The 24,697-nt window shown below is 38.0% G+C and overlaps 1 protein-coding gene across 3 annotated transcripts; it reads left to right on the top strand.

Annotated features, from left to right (window-relative positions):
* Window positions 1–6,966: 6,966 nt before the first annotated feature.
* On the top strand, window positions 6,967–23,954 carry GALNT3 (polypeptide N-acetylgalactosaminyltransferase 3). Of its 3 annotated transcripts, none has more exons than XM_018072709.2 (11): window positions 6,967–7,056; window positions 13,710–14,301; window positions 15,142–15,314; window positions 16,487–16,636; window positions 16,893–17,127; window positions 17,874–17,991; window positions 18,365–18,565; window positions 19,319–19,450; window positions 20,078–20,179; window positions 22,855–22,962; window positions 23,424–23,954. In XM_018072709.2, the coding sequence occupies exons 2-11, from the start codon at window positions 13,793–13,795 to the stop codon at window positions 23,544–23,546; spliced, it is 1,851 nt and encodes a 616-aa protein (XP_017928198.1). In that variant the 5' UTR covers window positions 6,967–7,056; window positions 13,710–13,792; the 3' UTR covers window positions 23,547–23,954. The 3 variants fall into 3 exon arrangements, with proteins under 3 accessions (XP_017928198.1, XP_008929248.2, XP_029815738.1); XM_008931000.3 differs by having other exon boundaries at window positions 22,810–22,962; XM_029959878.1 differs by lacking the exons at window positions 22,855–22,962; window positions 23,424–23,954 and adding exons at window positions 20,565–20,670; window positions 22,810–22,840.
* The last annotated feature ends 743 nt before the right edge of the window (window positions 23,955–24,697 follow it).

Below are 24,697 nucleotides of genomic sequence, written 5' to 3'. Positions count from 1 at the left end.
ACATTGTCTATTACCCACCTGTCAGATTTCTATGAAAAGAAATCTCCTTAATTTGCAGGGCTTAATCTTTCAGCATTGTACGTGTAGGCAATACAGTCATATGTGCAGAAATTAGCACTTAATTTGTTTAATCCCTATAAAACACCTTTTTAGAGAAATAATTTTTATTAGAGGGGATTATGATCTTGTCTCACATACAGAATATACCTGTGTATCTTTAAGGGAGCAATATCATGTCATGAATGAGAGGAAAGAGAAGGATCACATTGTTTTCACTGATGCAGAATTTTTGAAAAAAATAATGCCTAACAAAACCCACTGTTGTACTCCTGTATTTGGTTTTCAAACAGCACTTGTTGTATGTATCTTACTAGAAAAGTAATGTTTTGGCATGAAAAGGGAATTCTTAATGCTAGTGATTAAGTTGCTTTATTTTAGAAGCAATTTCAGTTTCCTCCTCAGCTGATTTTAGCTTCTCCTCTTGACACTGTGTAAAGTCACTTTCAGTGGTTTCTTTTTATGACAACTGAATGATAAGGCTGCAAAAGGCAGCCTGTTTACAATCAATCTAATCTTGCTTATCAGTACCTGGATGCTGTATCTTGAGTAACTTTATACCCTTGTTTTCTGAATACATGGATATGCATCACTTACACAGTGTTTGCTGGTGTTTGCAGTTTGTTTACTGTGTTCCAGTAACTTTTGAGCTCTTGGTCAGCTAAACTAAAATGAGTAGATGTGTTTCAGGACTATGACACTTCTACAAGATTTGTGTGAATATTAGAATTGAGAAAAGACTCAAATAAGTGTCCTCTCCTTCCCTACGGAACCTTGAGACTTACGGTGTAGCCTGTCAGTTCTGTTTGAGCACTGGCAGTCCCTGGGTACATGACTGTACCAGGCACAGTACAAGCTCCCTGGTTTTTTGCCTGTAAGTTTTGCAGTATGATAGAGCTCAGAGGACAAAGATTTAGTATAGTAGGGAAAAACTGACAGTATTGGAGTGGAAGGAGGAACATGAAAGGACCTAGAAAATGCTAAGGCTGGGGGGAACTCTAAGGGAGCTGGGCTGTGGGAGTCACTGTGCTATGAATTCTTAAACTATGCTCTTTTGCTTTTTTTTCCCACTGTTAAAAGAATAAGTACATAGACCTTACTGAGGCAGTTTCTAGTAAAACAGCATTTCTTTGTACACAGCCTTATTCATGCAGGATCAATGTGTTGTTGCTTCCTGGATAGCATAGGAATAACATTTAGCTGAATTTTAGAATAAAAATAGATGGGTTTACATTAATAAATGCAAGATGTTTTCAAAAAAGGCAAGACATCTGCATCTACGTTTTTCTCATAAGATGGACATTAGCCCTTCATAAGATGGGTGTGACAGATTAAGTCATCATAGTGATAAGATACAGAAATTAGTTGATAGAAATTGGACTGAGACTTTAAGCTTTCTGTCGCTAACTTCTGGTGAAGAGTTTTATGCATAAACCTGCATGCAGGTAAAAGATTTCTGAATCCCCATTAGCCCTCTTGAGCATATATAGGCACTGGTGTCTTTATAGATGAGGTCTTTAAAAGAAAAGTGTAAATGACACACATCTTTGGATTTCAATTTTAAAAAAAAAAGGTGGCTCCAAGTAGTCCTTCAGAGAAAATCTTGCTTTAATATAGTAATCTCAGAAGAAGTAAATGTCCTTTCCATATCCCTTTTGGTTTGTGTAAGCCAATTTAAGTTTTCTTGTGCTTACAATTTATTTTTTTTTTACTTTGTCTGCAGGAGGAGTGGCTTTGTGCCATTTCTCTTTACTCCAACTAATTGAAAGTGTTAATTCAGTTTCTTATTTTAAAAAATGCATGTTCTGGTAGTTTGATGGGGTTTTTAGCCCTTTTCTTAATAAGTGGGTTTGAATGGAAGAGACTTCTGGGATGGAGGGGAGTCAGTAATGCTGATTTCAAAGCACTGCACTCTTTAGTGTGATGTTGCTTAGCAACCCATCTTCCAGTTTTGCCTTTGATGAATAAAAGAGGAGAGTGAAGCTGTGGTTTCTATTGATTCATTCACTGAAACTGAAAATCTAAGCATCTTGTAGCTATGGCAACATAAGCCATAGGTGTCTCTTCCTCTTCTCTCTTGCCCCCCTTTTACCTGCAGGTACAGAACGCCTAGAATATATTCTAGAGGGCATGTAAAAATTGTTGATAACTGTTCTAAGTAATAATTCTTTTTTAATTTGCTACTGCTTTTTTCGCATTTGTACCAATACTAGAAGATGGTCTAGGAAGTACCATTAGGGAAAATAATTAGTATGAGTAGCTAAAAATAACTAGTAAGACTCTTAAACAAAACTAGAGTAAAAGGAATGTGAAAGTTTTTTCCTGTTTTTGGACTAGGTTTGTCTACTGTGAATAAGTTCTCAAATGTAGTGTAGCTACAATAATTTTTAGAAAGGCTGTAGACTTTCTAAAATCAGGCAGCTCTTGTTATTCATTAGGTGAGTAGTTTATTTATAAACACAATACTTTAAACAGAGTTTATAACGTTAGAGAATTTGCTGAAAATTTTCTGAACTAATTATCTTTGAAATTGGTCCAGGAGACATTTCAGGGAAGTCTCAATAGTGGGAGTGGATTCTGGCTCTTCAGAAGCTGATGACAGAGAGAGCTCATTAGTGTGTTTCATGTACAATGCTGAACAGGGAGAAAATAAGAAATCAAGGAAGTATTTCATTAGCAAGTACTTCTCCATCAGCTTGTGATTATGCCACTTTTCAAAGATCACAACAGTGATTTCACGATCTGGCTTTATTTGCTTAGTGGTTTTACCTCTTGCTTCATCTTGCAATGAAATCAGAACCCTTTGTTGTTTGAAACATTGATCTGCCTTAGAATGTTGAGAATTGGACCATTATGGCAAAAATCACATGCTTTTATCTCTGCTATATGTTGTTGCTAATTATGTGACATGGTGCTTGCAAGAAGAGGAGCTAAGTGAACAGTCTAAGTCTTGTTGTTGTTCTTGATGTTTGGTTGGAATTGGTTTTTTTTAAGGAGTCAGTATGCCTGTTAATGCAGGTTTTATTCTGGAAAACAGCAGCTTTTTAAATGTTCACATTAGAAATTTGCCTTACTTTAATTTCGTGCTATGAAAGTTGAATGTTGGCTGTGCGTGTCTCAGGTGATGTAGCTACAGTTCAGGCCTCAACTTTCAAAGGCATAAGGGAGGATTTTAACATGCTAGAAATACCAGAACATATTAATTGTGATAAATGCTGGTCTAAATCTTTTATTAAGAGTTCCCGGGCAATATTAATTAATTTGTAAAAAAACTGGTGTCAACATTTTTGTTACTGCTGTAGAATCAGTATAACTACTGCCAACTGCCCACGTAGTTGCTGAGCTCATTGTTACCTGTAGTGAGAGAATGAAGCTTTAAAGTGCTGGGCTGGGACAGTGATTTAAGAATGGGAAGAAGTGGAAACTCTACACTCCATTAAGGGAGTGCAAATAGTACTTTATTTTTTTTTTTCTCCCGTAAATTAAACCATGCTTCAAAAGAGAAGAGATTTTGCATCTGTCTCTCTGGGAAACCGCATTGTGAAGAGAGGGAGCTCAGTGTGATATCCCTTCTCCGATCTGTGATCTCACCTCTGAGGGATTTTGTGTTCTGTTTCCCAGCAACCTGAGCTGGGGAGTGCTCGGTCAACCACGTCCTGCGCCACATCGCACTTCGATGGCTGAAGCAGGACCCGCAGCCCCCGCCGTGACGCTCGAACTGCGCTCCCCGGTTCGGACGGTGACGCGCGCACCGCTGCGGGGCGCGTTGTGTCCCTGTGCCAAAAGCGCCGCGTCCCGGGGGAGCGCCGGAGGAGAACGGGGAGGAGGGAAGGAGGTTTCTCCGGGCGCCCCCGCCACTCGCCACCCCTCCACACCGGCCCCCTCCCCGCCGCGCGGCGCCTCGCCGCCCACCTGCGCGCCAGAGTGAGGGCGGGGCCGGGCGCGCGGGGACGCAGGCGCGGGCGCTCGCGCCGCACCTGCGGGCGCGGGCGGTAGCCGCCAGAGCCCGGGCCCGGCTCCGGCCTCCCGCGGACTCCCGGTGTTCCCGGTGCCCCGCGGCGCCTCGCGCGGCAGCCGCCTTCGCTTTCCTCCCGCCGGACGAGGGTGAGTGGGGCACTTGCAGGAGCCCCCGCGCGCTCCGCTCCCCCTTGGCCTCGCCGCAGGCTGCTGGCCGGCGGAGGGAGGCAGCGCCCGGGCCCGCCTTCTCCTCCGTTCCGCCGCCTCCCGTTTGCGGGCGCGCGGGGCTCGGGCGGGAGGGCGGGAAGCCGTGACGTTATGGAGCCCCTCCCGGGGTGGGAGCGGTCCTGGGGCGGGCCACGGGGCTGGGCTGCCCGGGGGATCCCTTCATGCGCCCCTCGCGCGCCGCTCCCGCGCCGCAGTGCCCTCATAGCCCCCCGAGGCCGCAGCGCCGGGGCCCTTCCCCGGAACGGCACAGCCCAGCCCTGCGAGCCTTGCCCGGGGCCGGGACAGCCCGGCTAGCCCCGCACCGGGCCAACGGGGAGTGGGCGAGGAGCCCAGGCTGCCGCCTGGGCAAACGGGGCTCCGGGAAGCGCCGGCCGGATGCACCGGCCGAGGTATTGACCGAGGGAGGTGTCTCTTGCCACGTACGGATCCCGCCCAAGGGTTTGCCCACAGTACCGCATTCATTCCATAGCAGCAGGGTGGTAGTTCCATTGTGTACATTGCCAGCTAGTTCTGGGTTAGTTCATCCTACACGAAGTGCTTCTGAAAAGTTACCACATTGTCTCTTTTCCCCGGCGGTTTGTTGGTGTTCTACACAGCGTGTGACAACACTTAGGGAATGTTTTCTGGGGTCTGAAGAACTGACAGGGGAAGCATATTTTAACATTAATAACCTTAGTGTCATGGATTTATTTTTTTTTAACTTTGTGTAAAATATTCTTGTACAAAAAAGAATTTACGGATAAACTTTTTTGTTGGTTAAGTAAAAAATCTTACTGGAAATATGAATGTTATATACGCACCTCAGTAGTATTTTTTATGTTAATCTTCTGTAACAAAACGAACTCTTTTGTTTAAAAAACTACAAATTACATTGATCTACTCAGGATTGACTAAAGCCGGTGTTACGCTGCTGAGCTGACAGAGTTAAAGACTGAGACAGAACAGCCAACTTTACGGGGTTTGGTTTCCTTTTTTAGCTAGGTTTGCTCAGTGGTCTGGTCAGTTTGGCATCTGCTACTGTCATCTAAAGGCTTCTCAATAACAGAGCAAAGTAAAAATTAAGTTGGTTACAGAGAGCCTGAATTACTATTTTTGTTGCGCTGTGGGAAGGAGCAGAAGACCAGTTTTCCTCATAATTGCTATTGTCACTTAACTTTGGCCCTTTTGGGGGCTGGGTAGTACCAGAGGCAGCCCGGATATCTTGACCTCTGTTGAAATAGGAACAAGATATAATTGCCCTCTCTGTGACATTCCCCCAAAGTCTGTGGCTCTAGGTGACATACCATGTTGCTTTGAAATTGGTTTTTTTGCTTTGCATAAGTTCACTGGCTGGTTGATCTGTCCCAAGAGCTGTAGCTAGTGCAGGCTTTCCCCTTCCTTTGGAATCAATGTTGAGAATCGCACTCATGATACGAACTGCTGCTCAGTTGCCTGCCAGCACTGATGAGTTTCTCATCCCGATCTGCTCATTGCTGTGCTTGTCTTTACAAGATTTGAAAGTGGCTCAAGTTTCTAGACCATGAAGTGCTAGGTTTTGTCCACTCATGTAAAGCCTGAATTTATTCACTTGCTGTTACCATTGTCTGATTTTTCCTAATACTCACTGATATGTGCCATAGGAAATAGTTGTGCTTACAAACAGAGAAATCGTATCACAGAACTACTGACTTCACAATTCCATAGTCAAATGGTTAACTTGAGGGGACTAAGGTTATTCAGCAGTGAAATGTAGCTGGAAAATAAACATTGAAGTGGGAAGAGGAGGAAAGCAAAGACACTTTTGGAAGATTCTGACAAAGATTAGTTTAGCAGTCACTGACCCAGTAAATCTCCCATGAGGAGACTCTCACTTATCACTTCGACAAGAGGTTATGGCCAGTCAGAAAACTGTGATTTCAAGACCTGCACTTGATACACAGATGCTTTTGTTATCTTAGAAGCATTACTACAATCAGTAAAACAAACAAAGTTCCCTTGGTTATGATCCAGACGTTATCTTCTGGTGCTTAAATGATAATCAGACACTAATCCTTCTGAGTTAAAACAGCACTTTACAGCTGCTATCGTGCTCACTTGTCATCATGGCATTTTTAGGGACAGTCTAAAATTATTTTAACAGAGGCCCAAACCAATCTAACCAAGAAAAAAGACAAGATACAGAGTTGAGTGAAATTTAAATTTGAGATAAGTGCATGCCATTTACATATCCTAGGTCTTTACATCATGTACAATCCCAGGTATGTAAAAATAAGACATGAATATTTTTATAATATACGGTTACTGTATATTTTTAATATGCTATTGGTTGTCACAGGGAACTGTCTAACTCTGCCTATCACATACAGTGCTTGGCTGTAGAAAAACAGTACTAGTGCTCATTTTGAAAGAGCATGTGATAGTTTGAAGCACTTCCATTAGAATATATGGAGTGTTTGGTGATGATTTGTTTGGGGTTTTTTCCCAAATTATTTTTTTGATCTCAAAAAAACTGCTGAAGGAGATAGTTGACCCATTTGTACTCCAGCAAGTTGTTTCAGTGCTGCTGTTGTTCAGAATTTCTTCAGCCTTCTGTGTGATCATCCATTTACAGCTTCTCATTTCTGTGTAATAATCAGTGAGGCAGATTGCATCCAGCATTTGCTAGAATAATTTGTGCCCTCAATGTTTCTAAAACAAAGGCTCAGGAATTGAATACATTCAGTATTCCTCTTACAACTGTTTTGCAGGAGGAGAACCACATTTCCAGTGGCTGAGCTTCAAAGAATGTACCCCGAGGAACAGCACCTGGCGTTTGTGAATCTCTGTTTCTTTTAGGTATGTGTACCCTATCTAGGAGTGTGTTCTTAGTGAAACAGATAAGCAGTTCTCTTTTGTTGCAATTGTGCAGATAGAAACTAGTTGGCTGATTCTGTTTCTCTTTATGTGATGCTATAGTCTTTCACTTTAGTACAGCTCATTTTATTATTTGTTCCTTTATTTAAGTCAAGGGCTAATATGCTTGTAAACAGTAGCATAGTTTGTGGGACTGAAGCAACTTTTTTAATTTTCCCTGATTTCTGAAGTGCTTCTCAATGTTTTTGATTGTATGAAGAGCCTTCATATTCCATATTAAGGTAAATCTGTATGAAAAGTTCACTCTAAATTGGATGTTTCTTAATCTGTCCCAAAAGGTGCATGTGTGAATGTATGTTCCTCTAGGTTGTACTTCTAGGAAGTGGGAACAGTTTTGTTCAGTGATTTTTTTTTTTTTTTTGCTGGTAATAAAACCCTACAATTTCCATGGTGGTAGAAGACAAATATTTGATTTACCAAACTGATTATTTCAGTAACTAATATTTTAGCAATATCTACACTGATACTCATGCAAAAAAACCTGTCTGGAATTTTAGATTCAGAAATACCAGTGGTGAAAGTAGGACTTCTTACAGGTAAAGTATCCTGAAGTATCTTTGTCAGACTTTTGCTAATTTGGAGAGAACAGTTGATCATAAGTGTCAGGTCTTGTTTTTCCAAAAGAATTTTCTCAGTGTTTCTATTCACACACTCACCTTCTTATTAAAGGGACATCAGGGTTTGATGAAGAGTTTGTATACTTTGATAACAAAAATAGACAAGCTGGAATAGAATAAGTAGATTAAGTTGAAGCAAAGTCATGTAGTTAAATAGTTTTGATTAGAATAGTTCTGAAGCATTTTTCCTATTTTTCCCTTTTTAAGTCTTTTTTTTTTTAATTATTTTTAGTATTTTTCACTTAGGTTTTTTTTTATTTTTTTTTATGTTCCATAAGCAGCATTGTCAGGAAACATTTGAAACTTGTTTAACATTCAGATTAAAAAAAAGTAGATTTTAAAATAGTTTTATTAAAAAACTGCAGTCAAGTGTATTATTGATAGTAAGCTCAATAAATTTTGCCTCACTGGCATGGTCTGAAAGAATTTCTGCTGATTTGGTTTATATTGACACTTTCATTTTCTTATACAAAAAAATGATTGTCTATAGTGTTGTTCAGAGCAAGCTAACAAAAAATCAGAGTTGTCTGCGTGTTGGCTACAGTAGGGAGGCTTTCTTCTAAGTAAGAGATTTTGCAGACAGTCTGACATCAGAGTTAGTGGGTGGCATAATGTAACATAGACTGCATTGAATTCACACACTAGCCATGTGATGTGGTTTGAAGTAGTGTGGCAGCTGCTTTTTGGCACTTTTAGAAGACTTTTTTAGTATGTATTAGTTTTCTGGTTATTTTCTTCTTAAAAAAAAAACTTCTAGTGTTTAGGGCTAGTTATTTCAAAGTGCTGTAAGAATCCAGACTGCTATTAGTGAAAATAACACTAATGAATAGAAGATTAAACACTTTGCTAAACAGTCACCCCAGGGAGTTTAATCATGCCACATAGTTCTTCATGTCCTGAAGGATTGAACAGTAGCTTGGTCTGTGTTTACTGACATTGCTGTGCCATGAAAATGTGAGAGGCATTTGTGCAGAATAAAGATTGTATTTCTGGCTACAAAATTATCTGGGTGAAAATCCTAAGTAAGATACAGCTTTCATGGCAAAAATTCTTCAGACAATGTAGCTTCTGTTCTGGAAAATGCTACTATTTTGTGCAACAGAGAGCTCTTCTCTAATTGTAAGCAATATCCCTATCAGATATTTTATTAACAAAACTGCACTCAGCATGTGTCTATATCAAAAGGTTTTGCTGTATGTTTGTGGCAAATGACCCTCTGTCCACTTCATCTCTGCTGCACATGCTGTCCCAAAGCTGTCACTCAATCCTTCCTCTAAAAAAGAAACATCACTTGCACTTGTTCCTGTGCACGTCGTGCGTGCCATGTGTGCTACTGCAGTCTGCTCATCCACATTGAAAGGGTTTGTTGCTGTTTGCCACAACACACCTAACACAGGTGAGTTGTCTTTTCATTTCTAGGGACAGACACATTTCCCATGTGTGTTGTGGCAGCTTGCTGTAGTTAGACCTGAGCAGCCAAGACAGATGTATCCAATAAAAGGAAATACGTTGTCAGAGAAGTCCAAGTGTATGCAAATAACAGTGAATATAGTAACACAGGAGGACAAATGCTGAATAACTTGCTCTTGGTTGCTCATTATGGAGAGTAATTTAATGACTTATTTGTCTGAAGGCAGATGTATGCAAAGCAGGCAGTGCAAAAAATATTCTGAATGAATTTTAGATTTTGGTTATTTGGATTTATGGATATCTTAACTTGTGTTAAGAGAATTCTGAGGATTTGTATGTGCTTAATTTGTGCAGGAAATAGTCCCAAATGAAAACAACAAGATGTTTAGTTTATGGTTTTGGTAAAATGTACAAATGTACTTTTTATGTTTTTTGAAGATTAGGTTAGTATTTCAGCATCAAAACAGCATCAAAACTCTGAAGTATGTCCTAAAAATCCATGAAAGAAATATTTGCTATTTTCGAGTCCATTTTTCTTTTTTGTTGCTGGAGGCAATGAAGTAAATATAAAACTAGAAAAAAATAATGTCTTAGTGAGCATAAGATAAGTAAGTCTTGTGGTGTTAATTGAAATACTGAAGATGTTTGGAAATCTGACAGTTGTAACTTTAACTCTCTAAAGTAGTTGTTCTTTGGTACTGAGACAGGTAACTGCCACACTATATTCTACCCTTTTGAGTAGTCTCAGACCAGCTCATTAAAACAAAATGAGACAGACGTAAATATTTAACTCAAATATTGATTAAGTTCTGCAGTTTAAGCATAATTTCAGTGTAAAACAATGTTACTGTATAGAATTAACTTTAACCTCACTTCTCTTGACATCTTACCCCATCATGTTCATTAAAGCTTAACCTTTTTCTTGTCATGAACAAATTTAAATTTCTTTACCAAGAGGAAGAAGTCTAGAGGAAGTTGGAGAACATAATTTCATGATTAATGAGATAAAAGAAGTTTGAGGACAACAATGTTTGGAAACCAACCAACCAGCCGACAAATGCTAATGCTCTCCCTCCCCATGTGTTTGCCTGATTGACTATGCCTAATGACTGCTTACGAGATAAAGAAGTTATATATTTTTATATAGATAGATAGATGTTTTTTTCCATTTGAGGAAGATATATTTATATTGCTTATTGATTTCTTAGCTTTAAGATTTACTAGTACCATATGTGCTTGTGCATGGTGCACTGAGAAACAGTAATGTGATTTTGTTTTTGATGGTGTTACAAAAGCATTCCTGATTAGTAACCTGCAGAGGCTGTAGCCCGTGCAATGACAGTCTTCTTGCTGGGTGCTAATCTGTACATATGCTCAGTGTTTTACATTGTGTATAGCATTTTCATGGCAAGTTTGGGGGTGGGGGTGAGTATGACTGCACAGGTGGCCTCTGTGATAAGAGACAGGGGTTGCTCACCCCCCATTCTGGGCTGGACACAGCTGGTTCCAGACAGCTGTAAAATAGACCCACTGTTGGCCAAAGCTGAGCCACCCATGTAGCAGGTGGTGCCTCTGTGATGAGGTATTTCAGAAAGGGTAAAAAATGCTACACAGCAGCTGTGAGAAAGAGGAGTGAGAAAAATGTGAGACCCTGCAGAAACCAAGGTCAGTAAAGAAAGAGGGGACAATGTGTTCCAGGCACTGGAGCAGTTATTCCCCCTGCAGCTCATGGAGAAGACTGTGGTGAAGAAGTATTTCTCTGCCCAGAGCAGGTGTCTGCACTGCAGCCTGTGCAGGACCCCATGCCAGAGCAGGTGGATATGCCGTGAAAAAAGCTGCAGCCTGTGGAGAGGCCATCCCAGGAGCAAGATCCTGACAGGAACTGCAACCCATGGATGGCCTATGCTGGAGCGGTTTATGCTGAAGTACTGTCCTGCACAGAGAGAACCAATGTTGGAGCAGGGGAAAAGTGTGAAGGGGAAGGAGTGGTAGAAATGATGTCTGACAAGCTGACCACAGCCCTTATTCTTCACCTCCTCTGCACCACTTGGGAGAGAGGAGATAGAAGAATTGGCAACGAAGGAGTGAAGCTGAACCAGGGGAGTTTGAGTCTTTTTTTTTCACCATCCTACTCTATTTTTAATTGCCAGTAAATTAAAATCCATCATTACAGGTCTTTTTTCCCTGTGACAGTAACTGGAAAGTAATCAGACTGCCTTTAGCTCAACCCATGTGATTTGCCATGGTGGGTAGAAAATTCATGCAGCCAAAGCTCAGCTGGAGTTGAAGCTGCCAGAAAGGTGGGGGACAATAAAAAGAGTTTTTCAAAGGCTAGTTGAAGGAGGGGATTGTCCTGCTCTGCTCTGCACTGAATAATGTGTGCGGTTTTGGGTGCCACAATATAAAAAAGATAATATTAAGCTTTTAGAGAGCATCCAAAGAAGGGCAATGAAGATGGTGAAGGGCCTTGAGGAGAAGCCATATGAGAAGTGCCTGAGGTCACTTGGTCTGTTCAGCCTGGAGGAGACTAAGGGAAGACTTCATTGCAGTTACAACTTCCTCGTGAGAGAAAGAGGAGGGACAGGCACTGATCTCTTCTCTGTGGTGACCAGTGACAGGACCTGAGGGAATGGCCTGAAGTTGTGTCAAGGGAGGTTTAGGTTGGATATTACACAAGAGGTTCTTCCCCCAGAGGGTGGTTGGGTACTGGAAGAGGCTCCCCAGGGAAGTGGTCACAGCACCAAGCCTGACAGAGTTTGAGAAGTGTTTAGATGATACTCTTGGGCATGTGATGTGACTCTTGGGGATGGTCCTGTGCTGGGCTAAGGGTTGGACTCCGTGATCCTTGTGGGTCCCTTCCAAATCAGCATATTCTGTCATTATTTTTTTCTCACTGTCATGTTGAGGATGGGAAGTGGAGAGAGTGGCTAGGTGGGTGTCTGGCAGCCAGTCAAGATAAACCCCCCAGATTTTGTGAGAAAACAAGACATTTTTCAATCTGGCAGTTTGGTAAATTGGTTGCAATCCTTTCATCGGGAATGAAAGTTTAATTCTTAGTCTTACAGTATATAGGTACTGGTATTGTAGTACAAATTTTTCAGCACTAAAGAAAAATGGGAAAATAATATGTGAGACAGAAGTGGACTGATTTTGTGGTTTTATTTTGGTTTTCTTTTAAATTCTGTGAGTTGTGAAGCACGTTTTTGGTACCTTTTAGTATCTCTCTGGCAATGATGTAATAAGCTCCCCTCTGCATTCTCTTAACAATAACTCTATGGTAAAAGTACTGTAGTTTGAATGTATAGGTTTATTAAGCTGACACAAGCTTTGAAACACAGTATAATGTGAAGAAATGCAGATGTTTAATTTCTCCTACAAATTCTTGAAGGAAACTATGTAGGGTTGGGGTTTTTTTGTTTTCTCTGACTGGTATCTCTTCCTGAGTATATATTATTATTATATATTAAGAAATGCAGAATCTACTTGTATTTCAAAGAAATAAATAGAAAAGCAGGGGTTTTTGCAGTTTTGTGATGAGTAGTTATCACATGGGAACTAACTGTGACTTTTAGCTAGATGCTGTTTATTTCTTTTCTCAGTTCACATACATGCAATTTAGACAAAAATGAAGGTGTTTCTTCAATTCAGGCTGGTTTTTATATTTTCCCCTCTTATAAACTGCCAGTTTTGCAGAGAGAATTTAATTCAAATCAGTTAGATTTTGGTAGTCCTCAAATGTTTTTCATAGTTTCATCTTTGAAAGCCACTGAATATGAAAAAAACTGTGGCAGAGTTCCTGAAAGACAAGAGCTCTTTGGCATGTTCTCATGATGAGCTGCAGCAGCACATGCCAGAAAATGCAGCACAGGTGAATGAAAAAATATACAGAATGATTTCTTGATCCCCAGGCTAAATTAACCTACTCCAATTTACCTGTATAAACTCTGCATTGAACATGTATACTAGGTAACTAAATTAATCTAAGAATTTCCCGCTTGAAGTCTGATTACTTATCTTGAAATAGATTTTTTAAAAAAATATTGGAAACTGTCAAATTGTTGAAATGTGTTGATTGAGAAGTCTTTCCTGTCTTTGTATTTCACTTTTCATGTGGCTCTCTCTGACATGCAACTCGAACCTATGTATTGATTCCATCTGTTTTCCTTCTATCCCATCATTGAACTAAAATTCTCTACTTCTAGAAGACTTTAAACAACACTTTCTTCTAATTTTAAACAGCCTAATTGTAACAAAATGAATGTGAAGTAGTGGCACTGTGTAGAAATAGTGATTTATTCTTAGTGGTATGCCTAATTTCTGGTTCTTCTATTTGAAGTGTATTTAAAAAATAAAACCCAAAACAAAAAACAGGGAGAGGGCATTTTGGGTATCTTATAGGTAACTTTGATGTATATTTAAGTGATGTAGCAAACATAACATTTGACATTTGGGAGCTGTGAATTAAATCCTCCCCATTTAATTTCTTGTGGCTTTACATCGTTGAATATACTAGATGCCTAAATGAACACTTTTTGTTTTAATTTATAGGTATTATAATTTCAAGAAATGCTGTGACCTGTTTGAAGAACAACACTCACAGAAAGTTGTCGTGTGAAATTTTTTAAACTAGAATGGCCTTGAAAAAAACACACAAACTATTCAAGACACTTTTTCACTGGAAACTTTGGAAGTTTAGCATTATTGTGTTTGTCTTTTTGGTATTTTTATTTTTATTGCAAAGAGAAGTGGGTGTTCAAGATTTTAAAGATGAAGCAGGAATTGAGCCAGTTGTTGGAAAGAAAAGTCATGTATTAGGTCTTGTGTTAAATGCTATGAACAATATCAAAGGTGCAAAGCCAAAAATGCAGATAAAAGCACCAGTTAGGCAAACTAAGATTCCTGGAGAGAGACACTGTTTGCCAGGGCACTATACTGCGGTGGAACTAAAACCCTTTCTAGATCGACCCCTTCAAGATCCTAATGCTCCTGGAGCTTCTGGTAAAGCATTTAAAACCACCAACTTAAATTCAGAAGAACAGAAAGAAAAACAGCTTGGAGAAGAGAAACACTGTTTTAATGCATTTGCAAGTGATAGGATTTCTTTACACCGAGACCTTGGACCAGACACTCGACCTCCTGAGTATGTTGAAATACGTATGTTCTGATAGTTGAAAAACTTCTCAGAAATTCAGACTGCAAAGTGATTTGAGTTCAGCATTAGGTGATAGTTTAGGAAAGTCTCCTAGCTATACATAATGATTGGCTGTACATAACAGTCTGCAGTGCCAAAGCCAAGAATGTTTAGAAAAGCTCACTTCTTTCATGGTTTTGAATTCAAAGTAACCGTATTTAAATAAGGTTTTCTGCTTCTGCCTTTAAGCTAAAATTTCTGAGTAACTTTCAGGAAGCCTGCTAAGTTTTGCCTACAAGAAAAATGAAAATGAGGTTTAAACTTTTTTCCAATTTAAACACCACCCCCTGTTTTTTTAGTATTCAATGTTAATAAAACCATCAGCATAATTTAATAAATTAGGAAATTATAAACTGTTGAACAAGGTAATGGAATATCTCAGCAGGAGTCTTGTAGTTTTGAAAAATTTTATTAATGTAGACTCAGGACTTGGATAGAGTGGATTTTGGTTATGAGCAGTCTCTCAGTGTCAGATTACATGTTGTCAGCCATCTGTGCCAGGAGTAACTGAACTTATTGAGCTGCTGCTGGTACCTGTGGTGCAGCTCCCCATAACCTTTGCTAGAGCATGACTGGTGAGCATAACTGTATTTTGTGAGGCAATGGCTGTGGTTATTACCTTGGAGTAATAACCTCCAGTCTCTAAAGTTGACAGGTGGCAAACAGTAAGTGTATATTTAATGTCCATAGTTATAAAGCTTTATACTAGAAAGAGAAGGGTTTCTTTTAAGAGTTTGAGTCAAAAACCTGTTGTCCATTTTGTAACACCTGACACTTTCTTATCTGTAGATGTATTGAACAAAAGTTCAAGCGTTGCCCGCCGTTGCCAACCACGAGCATTGTAATAGTTTTTCATAATGAAGCGTGGTCTACTCTGCTCAGAACTGTCCACAGTGTCATGTACACATCTCCTGCCATTCTGCTAAAGGAGGTTATTTTGGTGGATGATGCCAGTGTAGATGGTAAGAAGTCTCTCTATTTTCACTTTTTTTTTTTTTTTTAATTGAAGACATGTTAGGGTAGTAGATAAATTGATTAAGAGGATATCTCTTTGCACCATTGATGTGTATAATGGTATTCTAAGTGGTTTTGCTCCTTTCTTTTTCTTTAAAATACGAAGTAGTCTTCCCTCCTCTTTTTTTCCCATAAGGTGGTCAGATATGAAATTCTTGTTCTCTAAAAGGTTTTTAAACCCTATTTCTAGTTTTTCCAATTCTAGTGCTGCTTTAACTGCATAACTGGTTGCATGACAAGTAGCTTTGTAATTTGTGCTTCAAAACAATTGCAATTTATAGAACAAAGTATCCAAGTACAAATTGGCTAATACTTGTGGCAATTTGCATTTTATCATAGGGATTGTCTTTATGCAAATGAATTTCATTAATACGAAGGGAAGTGTATTTACTGGAAAGTAAAATTATTTATTGGAAAAATAATCTTCAACACTCCAGCTGACTCTCAAAGATAATTAACTGTATACTGAGTGTGAACACAAATGCAAGTTCAAAAAACTTTATGTGCTTAACTTTATAGGAACATGTCTATACATATATGCTTCTATTAATGTATTTATGCTTTTTTGCAAGTCTGTATTTAGTATACTGCACACTTGGATGTGAAGGATGTTCAGTAGTACAGTTTAATGCTAAGGACGGGCAAAGTATGGTGTGGGATGTGTGGGGTTGTTTCTCAAACCTTGAACATTTAAATAGTTTTCTATATGGTTTCTGTTGCTGTTGTAAACAGAGCCTTTGAAAACTGTGTAAATGTGCCATCGTTAAGGAAAGAATTTGCATGTTCCACAGATAATCTAGGTGATCCATTTGCTCTGAAAATGGAGGTTGAATTGGTATTCAAACTGTTAATGCTGCAGCAGAGATGTACAAGCATGTCCTTTCTTGTTTAGAATATTTTTAGTATTTCATCTCCTGTTCTCTGCCAGTCACCTCTTACTATACCCTACCCCCAACAAGACTCAACCCCTAAAAATAACCTTCAGCACTTAGGAATTTTTACTTTTTTGATGTTGAGGTAGTTTCTGGGGTTAGTGAATTGTTTACCTTCTTAGTTTAATAATGTAAAATTTTGGGCATGTACATGTACTGAATATCCCAAAACTGATTCCTTGTTCTAGAATACCTGCACGATAAACTGGATGAGTATGTGAAACAGTTCCAAATAGTTAAAGTAGTCCGTCAGAAGGAAAGAAAAGGTCTGATCACGGCACGGTTGTTGGGAGCTTCCGTAGCAACAGGAGAGACCCTTACCTTTCTGGATGCTCATTGTAAGTGTAATCTGTAACTATGCCAGGTCTGCTTTATAATGCTGTTCTCTTTGATTTAATGTTGCAGATATTTTATGATTTATAAGCATTTGCAATATATCATCTTCCCTATTGCTGTTTCATATTATTTAAAAGTATAATTAGCAATGCTGTTTAAAAGCAGTCTATATTGGCTTGCTGGACATATTGAAAAATTCTCTGTGTACTACTTTATAGCCAAGTAAAGATTCAGTGTTTGCTCCCATTGTCTCCACAGGTGAATGCTTTTATGGCTGGTTGGAGCCATTATTGGCAAGAATAGCTGAGAACCCTGTCGCTGTTGTAAGCCCTGACATTGCTTCTATAGATCTCAATACTTTTGAATTCAGTAAACCATCTCCTTATGGGCATAGCCATAACAGAGGAAATTTTGATTGGAGTTTGTCATTTGGATGGGAGTCTCTTCCTAAACATGAAAACAAAAGAAGAAAAGATGAAACCTATCCCATTAGGTAAACATAATTTGAATACTATTTAAATCCTTCTGTTTTCATGGGGGTTTTGTTATGAACAGCAGTTTGTAAACAAACTTTCTTCACATGAATATAATCGGACATCTTAGTATCTTAGATGTTTTTTGTAGTATTTTCTTTAAGAACCACATTTTAAAGCTTTCATAAAAATATGGCCTCCTTAAGACAGTAATTGCTCTGCATTACTTTTTTTTCTATGTACACTAGGGATATAACAAGCAGTTTCTGTTGCTTATTATATTCCTAGCAGGAGGGGGCAGAGGAAGATTGTACACAGTTTTTTTTCAGAGACAGTACCACAGATTTAGTAGCTTCTCTTTCATCATGCTTGAAAGAATGACAAAATGGGTCAGAGCACCCAAATACTAGGCTGACACGGTTTGCTAGTAATTGTACCTGTTTGGCCACAGATTACTGGTTACTGGTCTGTATGAGTAATAATTTTACTTGATATCCTCCATACGGGGAAAATATGTTGGTTTTCCTGATGCTGTCTTTTATACCAGCAGTCATTAGTCTAAATGAGTTGTTAATAAATGACAATAAAACTGTCAAATGAGACTCCATGTGGGCAGATTTAATTGCTAGAAGTATTATCTATGCCAGGAAAATGCACCACTGCAATGAAACACTGACAAATGCATAGAAAATTCCTAGAACAGCTATACCATGATTTTACATCTATATTTAAAAAACCCTGTCTTCCTTCAATTTTGTTTTTGCAGAACACCTACTTTTGCTGGAGGTCTCTTTTCAATATCAAAAGACTACTTTGAACACATTGGAAGCTACGATGAAGAAATGGAAATATGGGGAGGTGAAAATATAGAAATGTCTTTCAGAGTAAGTTTAGCTCCCTAATTAGCAATTGTCTCTATGCTGACAGTGTACAGGGGTTTTGAGGACAAATTAGTACTAGATCTTGACTCCTCTGCTGAATCAACCAACTAGGAAAAGTGAATTACTAATTACCTTTGAACTAAAATACAAACATGCTCACTGAACTGATTTTAATTTTTGTTAACGTGTTTGGGGTTGATAACTGAAATGTATGTTTTCAAGGTTTACCTGATTAGGAAATTCACTTATGGAATGCTTGATACATGTACTCTTACTAGTGGTTTGATGTTTTCTGGTGAACAATAATATTGCTGAATTTTTTTCCACCCCCTTAATTCTAATTGCAGTGTACTTACACACTAAATGTTATTATTAGGTGTGGCAATGTGGTGGACAGTTGGAGATCATTCCTTGCTCTGTTGTTGGCCATGTCTTTCGCAGCAAGAGTCCCCACACTTTCCCAAAAGGTACTCAAGTGATCACACGTAATCAAGTTCGCCTTGCAGAAGTGTGGATGGATGAATATAAAGAAATATTTTACCGAAGAAACACAGAGGCAGCAAAAATTGTGAAACAAGTAGGTGGTGGTGGTGGTATTAGAAATCACACTTGCTGCGTTGAAAGTTTTGGTGAGCAAAAGTTATTTATTGACAAAGTATGTAAGGATCCTAGATATTTTAATGAAAAATCAGAGTTCAGTTTGCCTAATGCTGTAGCCCCAACAAACATGAAAAAACTTAAGTGTTTGGGAGGTGATAGTGTTGGTTTTTTATGGCGAGTTTTTTTTTATTGGTGGGTTGTTTTATATGTTCTCCAAAGTCCTGGGTTGTTTGCATTGAGCAGATATGGGAACTACCAGAAGAGCATGAGATAAACTACTGAGCATAGACAATGTAAACTAACTTATTTTTTGGAGTGATGAACATAATGTCTTATTAGTCTCAAGTTGCTTAGTATTTTTACTTAAAAAGCAGGTTTTGTTGCTCTTTAGCTGCAGAATAAAGCTTATTCGATGATGGATAACCATCCTATCTCTGTCTGCTTATAAACTTCAGCTAATTTGAAGGGAAGTTGAGTTTTGGCTTATTTACTTTGTAAGTTTTCTGTCCAGCGAGAATCTAAAGTTCTCTTCGAGAAGCTGTTTTTCTTCCTTCAGGTGATAGATTTTCATGACTATGTACAGCATTAACAAGAAAAAAATCAACAAATGAAACTTAAAACTTGCTTAATACTAGAACACAGAATATCATAACTTTACATGTAAAAAATTGATATTAGTAATTTTAATATATTTATCTTCCATCCTTCCTTACTTCCCCAACTCTAACAGAAAACATTTGGAGACATCTCAAAGAGACTTGATTTGAGGCACCGTCTGCAGTGTAAAAACTTTACCTGGTATCTCAGTAATGTTTATCCAGAAGCATATGTGCCAGACCTGAATCCCTTGTTTTCTGGATATGTAAGTTTAATTTTAATTATTTTCTATAGTCTTCATAGTCCAGGAAGTTTGCTAATCTTTTGTGCTATTTTAGCCATAGCTTTTAGACTTTAGCTATCATTAGCTTCTCTAGGGTTTTCTGTCACTACTCTGGATAAAGAATCTCTTCTGCATACCTTGCTATTTGAATATTTTATACTTTGTCAGTAGCTATGTAATTTTCATTTTTTATTCATGTCAAGTCATTTTCCCTGCTAAGTAACTTTAGACATTGCACTGCTGAAACTGAAAAGAAGTATTAAAGAAGTAATAATTCTTAGCTTGAACATGAATGTTTAGCATGTATTTACAAATAAAACTTCCCCTTCCTCCAGTTTTGAATATTTTATGTGTATCTGTTCAAAGTGTAATTCGAATAACAGTAACATTGTACACATTGTACACCAGTAGGCTAATAATTCCATATGTGACTAGGTAGTTGGTAGGCTTTTAGTTAGAAAACAGGATTTTAGTTTCAAGCATAGCAGAAAGTAAAAATGAACTAACAGCTGTAATTGTTGAACTAAAGATTAGCTTTGTATATGAGACAGTTTAATTTTTTATCATCCCCACTGAGCTTTTTTTATCCTGATAACACCCTTTCTTTAGTTAAAAAATATAGGTAACCGCATGTGTCTGGATGTTGGTGAAAATAACCATGGTGACAAACCACTGATTATGTATTCTTGTCATGGACTTGGAGGGAATCAGGTAAAATATTTGATACATAATTTTTATGATCTACTCTGTAGCTTTACCATATAAAAGCTTTTAATTTATTTTAATGAAATGGACTAATTTTTAATATTAAATATCTCTCCCCATCTCTCTTTTTTTCCTTTTTTTCTTTAATAGTTAATTCCTACATATATTGTTAAAGGAAAATTCCATACCACTCTTAATGTTGTGTCCTGCTTCTGATGTTTTAAGTTCAGCATACAAATCCAGATTTCAAACACAGTTGCCCTGCTTCACTTGACCTGTCTTTTCTGTGCAAAACGTTTTCATCCTACCCTTATTCCTGTCTTGTAAGTGTTGTCTTCTTAATTCTTCCTTTCCTTATGCTTCCTCCTATTGCTTCTTTCTCTGTCACCAGGACTCGCAGTGTCAAGGAAGATGTTGGTTGGAATCCAGCCAATGGGAGACCAAGTGTCCAGGCCTGAGCCACCTTCCCTATCATGCTTGCAGCCTCCTAGTGTGAGGTCACAGTGGCCTATCCTGTACTGGCTAATGCAAGTGAATAATATGATCCCATTTGTTCAAGAGGAGCTCTCTTTGGTGCGCAGCTCTTGGAGGCAGCAGTGGTTCTGTTCCTTCTACAATATAACTTGCAATAGATGTCAGATACTGAATCCTTCAGTCACTACTGCAATACCAATAAAAGGAACATCTTCCCTGCCCAGAATTGCACACTTCTCTGTTGCCTCTAAGAGTCAATAGAATTTAACAACTGTAGATCCTTAATAACTGAACATCAGCAAAGGTTTTAAAATTTTTGTTAGAATATAATTGTTATTTTGGGGGGGGGGTTAAGTTTTTTTCAACCTTAAAAGCCATCCATTGATGGCACTATGAAAATTCAGACAAATAATCCTAGTTAGTTGATACTTTCCTAATCCATTTTTGTGGGAGATGGAATGCTGTCTAGATTAAGAACTGCCCTGTTATGTTAGCTTCTTACAGTATTGAACTTGTTTTCTTATTCTGTTGTGGATTAATACTATAAGAGCCTTTTCACACTGTCACAGTTAGTAATTCAGGAACACTGTACCAAGACAGTGTATTAAAAGATCTGCTGTATGCTTCTATTGTTCTCTCTCTAAGTTATCTTGGACTGTACTTAAACTCTATACTTTCAAGTGTTATGTTTTTTGTTTTTCCTTCTGCCATAAAGTAACAGTCTGAAGCCCTTTAAATGTCAGCCTTCAGAGAACCTTAATATTGGTTTTGCTGGTAATGCTCAAGGGATGCATATTTGCTTACATAACCCCTCTCATTACAATGCTCTGTTTTCAGTTGTTTTCTGTCGTTTACCAGACTTTTATCAGTGTAGGCTGATATTTTCCATGCTACCTGTCATCTTTGTCCATATATCTGAGATGGCAGAAGGGAGTGGAAGAGAGAACCTAATTGTCAGAGTTGTACATTAGTTGTATATTATTCTTCCTTTTTAGAATATTCTGGGACTGGGAACATGCCCATCTCAATATCCAAAGTTAATGAAGTTTTAAACCTAGCTTTCAAGTAATATTTTCAGTGCGTGAAGAGCCTTTGAAGTTCAAAAGATAAATCAGGACAGATTAAGTCAGATTACCAGATTAAGAGTAAATTATTATGTCTGAGAGCTGAGTGACTAAGCAGGTCACTCCTATCAGCACCTATTTCAAGGATTAATGTTGGTCACAGAGTCTTAAGAGGGAGATGCCTGTTTGTTCCTCAGTGCTATTCCCATTGATTCCAGTGAGGAGGTGATTGCTGACCAATTGGACAGATGGTTGAAAGCCACAAGGGAGTAACTGAGCCTGGTCTTAATAGTCAAAGGAAAGATACAGTGAAGGCGGCTGACATATGGAGCCAAGAAACTGTGTGGTAGTGGGATGTAATGATAGGAACTCTGCTGTTTAATGAGGGAGAAAAGGAAGAGACCAGGATGTTAGGGTAGGGCTTTAGAGGGATAAAAGGAGAGCAGTGTCTCTTAACTGTTAGAAGTAAATCCCTGTTAAGACCAGAATTATAGCCTAGAATTCCTGAGCCTTAACAGTATTGTGCTGTCAGCGAATCATGGTAAAATTAACTCACAAAATACATGCTTATATTACTTTTCTAATGGCTAGCTCACAAGAGAACAGCATCCTATTGTTGACATTTATTGTTTGGATCAAGCAGAAAAAGTTGGCATACAGCAATAAGTATTGTTCCATGTGACTTTTTTTTTCTTTAAGAAAAAACAAAATCCAGCAACAGAATTGAATACAGATTTTTAAAGTTAAGAAATACCAAAATTTATCTGTGCAACTATCTCTAGTCTTTGGTTTGCCTCCTTGAATTATATATAATCTGTGTGGGAGCACACAGTGAGATATTGCATCATAATACATATGCAGATAGTGCCATTTGCAATTTATGCATGTAAATATAAATAAGCATTGCATTAGTATTAAAAAATGCTTTCAGTTTTGTAAATACTTTTAAAGTGTGTATGCTAAAAACCAGAAATTATTCTGTAGTCTCAAATTTTCGAATAAGAAAGGACATTTATTACTTTGTATATGGGAATTTCAAAGACTTTAATACTTTTGTTTGTTTTTATTTACTGAATTTTTTAAAAATTATTTAAATAGTACTTTGAATATTCTGCACACCATGAAATTCGACATAACATTCAGAAGGAGCTTTGTCTACGTGCTTCTAAGGGACCTGTGCAGCTTCGAGAGTGCAGCTACAAAGGCCAGAAAACCTTCGCTGTTGGAGAGGAGCAATGGCTGCACCAAAAGGTATGGGCTGTGAATTGGCATTTCTATCAGGGATCTTTTATATTACTTAATTTTAGATTTCCAGTAAAAGTGAAAATACCAACAAAACTAAACTCAGAAGCCAAAAAAGAGTAAGTTTAGTTTGGGCAGGAAAATTTAGGTAATTTCAACTTTTCAGTTACCAGATCAAAACTCGATTTCACTTGTAGGAGTGTCACTTAAAACCAGTTTATATCCTTTAGTGTGTATGTCTGGACATCCACCTGGAAGCCAATTCAGATGCTTTGTATCTTTTAAAATGTTTCTTAAAATTTTCCTAACAAAACAAGTTGGCACTTGTATACTACTTTTATTTATTTGCTAAATATCTGTATGCCCTTATCTGTATGACCTTTAGCAGTCAACCTGGGGGAAAAACAGTGGGGAAAATAGCATGTTCATTGTATGTTCACTTTTTTTCCCTCCTTTTTTCCTCACTTTAGGATCAAACTCTGTACAATGCAGCACTACATATGTGCCTTACAGGAAACGGAGAGCATCCAAGTTTGGCATCCTGTAATCCATCAGACCCCTTCCAGAAGTGGATCTTTGGCCAGAACAATTAAGATTTCATATTTATAGGCCAGAAGCATTTTATTACAAGAGAAGATCCATCCTGAACTGCGATTATTATATACTCATACTGCATTTTAAGTGATACTTTGAATGCAAAATGTTTCTTTTCCCTCCTAAGTTGGATATAAAATGTGTCATCGGAGATTCCCTAGGACTCCGCTATACCAAAGATAATTGAGATCCTGATTATATTTTGTTTACAATATTTCTGTGATGAGACTTTATATGTTGACCACTGATTTATGGATCCTATTAGTCCTCTTTCACCTCGGGGGCCATATGTGTATTGTTTTTTCACATATTGTAAGTACTTCTGAAGAAGACTAATTTTCTTTGTAGGGTTGTGAGAAATTATTGTCTACTGTCTAAAACCCAATACACTATATTTTTATGCTCAATTGGTGGACATTTTTTTTTAATAATTTACTTTATTCAGTGACACTTTCTCAATATTTTTTAAGTTTCTTCACTTGAAAAATTAAATATTTGACTGTCAGGTAAAAGCTAAATAGGCTACCATACTATGCTCAGCTTCTAGCAAGTCAGTCCTTTTGTAGAAGAAAAAGGTAATTCTCACTGAAATATGTATTTATGATTATTCTAATAGAAAAATCTGCTTATCCCAATACTAATCTTTTGTTTAGCTAAAACTTCTTTTATATAGGTTTTTTTATATTTCATGAACTTTAAAATTTATGACAGTTATACTGTAATAGATTCCCAGCCTCTTAACATTTACACATTTTTTCAGCATTTTTCTCATTATTACTTTTAAATTACTTGTTATCTACTAAACTCATTTTTCTCCTCTACCTTTTAGTGATTTATGCCATGTTTACTTCACATGGAACCTCTAATGTGATCTGTATGTGATCTCTTGTGTGAACACTTGCATGGGGTTTTTTTCTTGTTTCTGTTTCCCCTTTTACAAATGACTGACCTCAGTTTTATCAGTCCAAGTGAGACCTTGGCCTTTCTAAATATTCTGCTAACTATAGAAAAGATACAGCATACTCAAATATGTAATCTATTTTTAAAGAAATTTAAAGGGAGGATAAAAATATTTAGCTGCATGATCAAATATAAAGCTGAGAATAAATTTGAAGGGGTGGGTATTAAAGATTGAACAGAACAAAATACA

Source organism: Manacus vitellinus, unplaced genomic scaffold (assembly GCF_001715985.3).
Source record: "Manacus vitellinus isolate BGI_N305 unplaced genomic scaffold, ASM171598v3 scaffold_22_pilon, whole genome shotgun sequence".
Lineage (NCBI taxonomy): Eukaryota > Metazoa > Chordata > Aves > Passeriformes > Pipridae > Manacus > Manacus vitellinus.
This window is presented reverse-complemented; position numbering and strand designations above follow the sequence as displayed.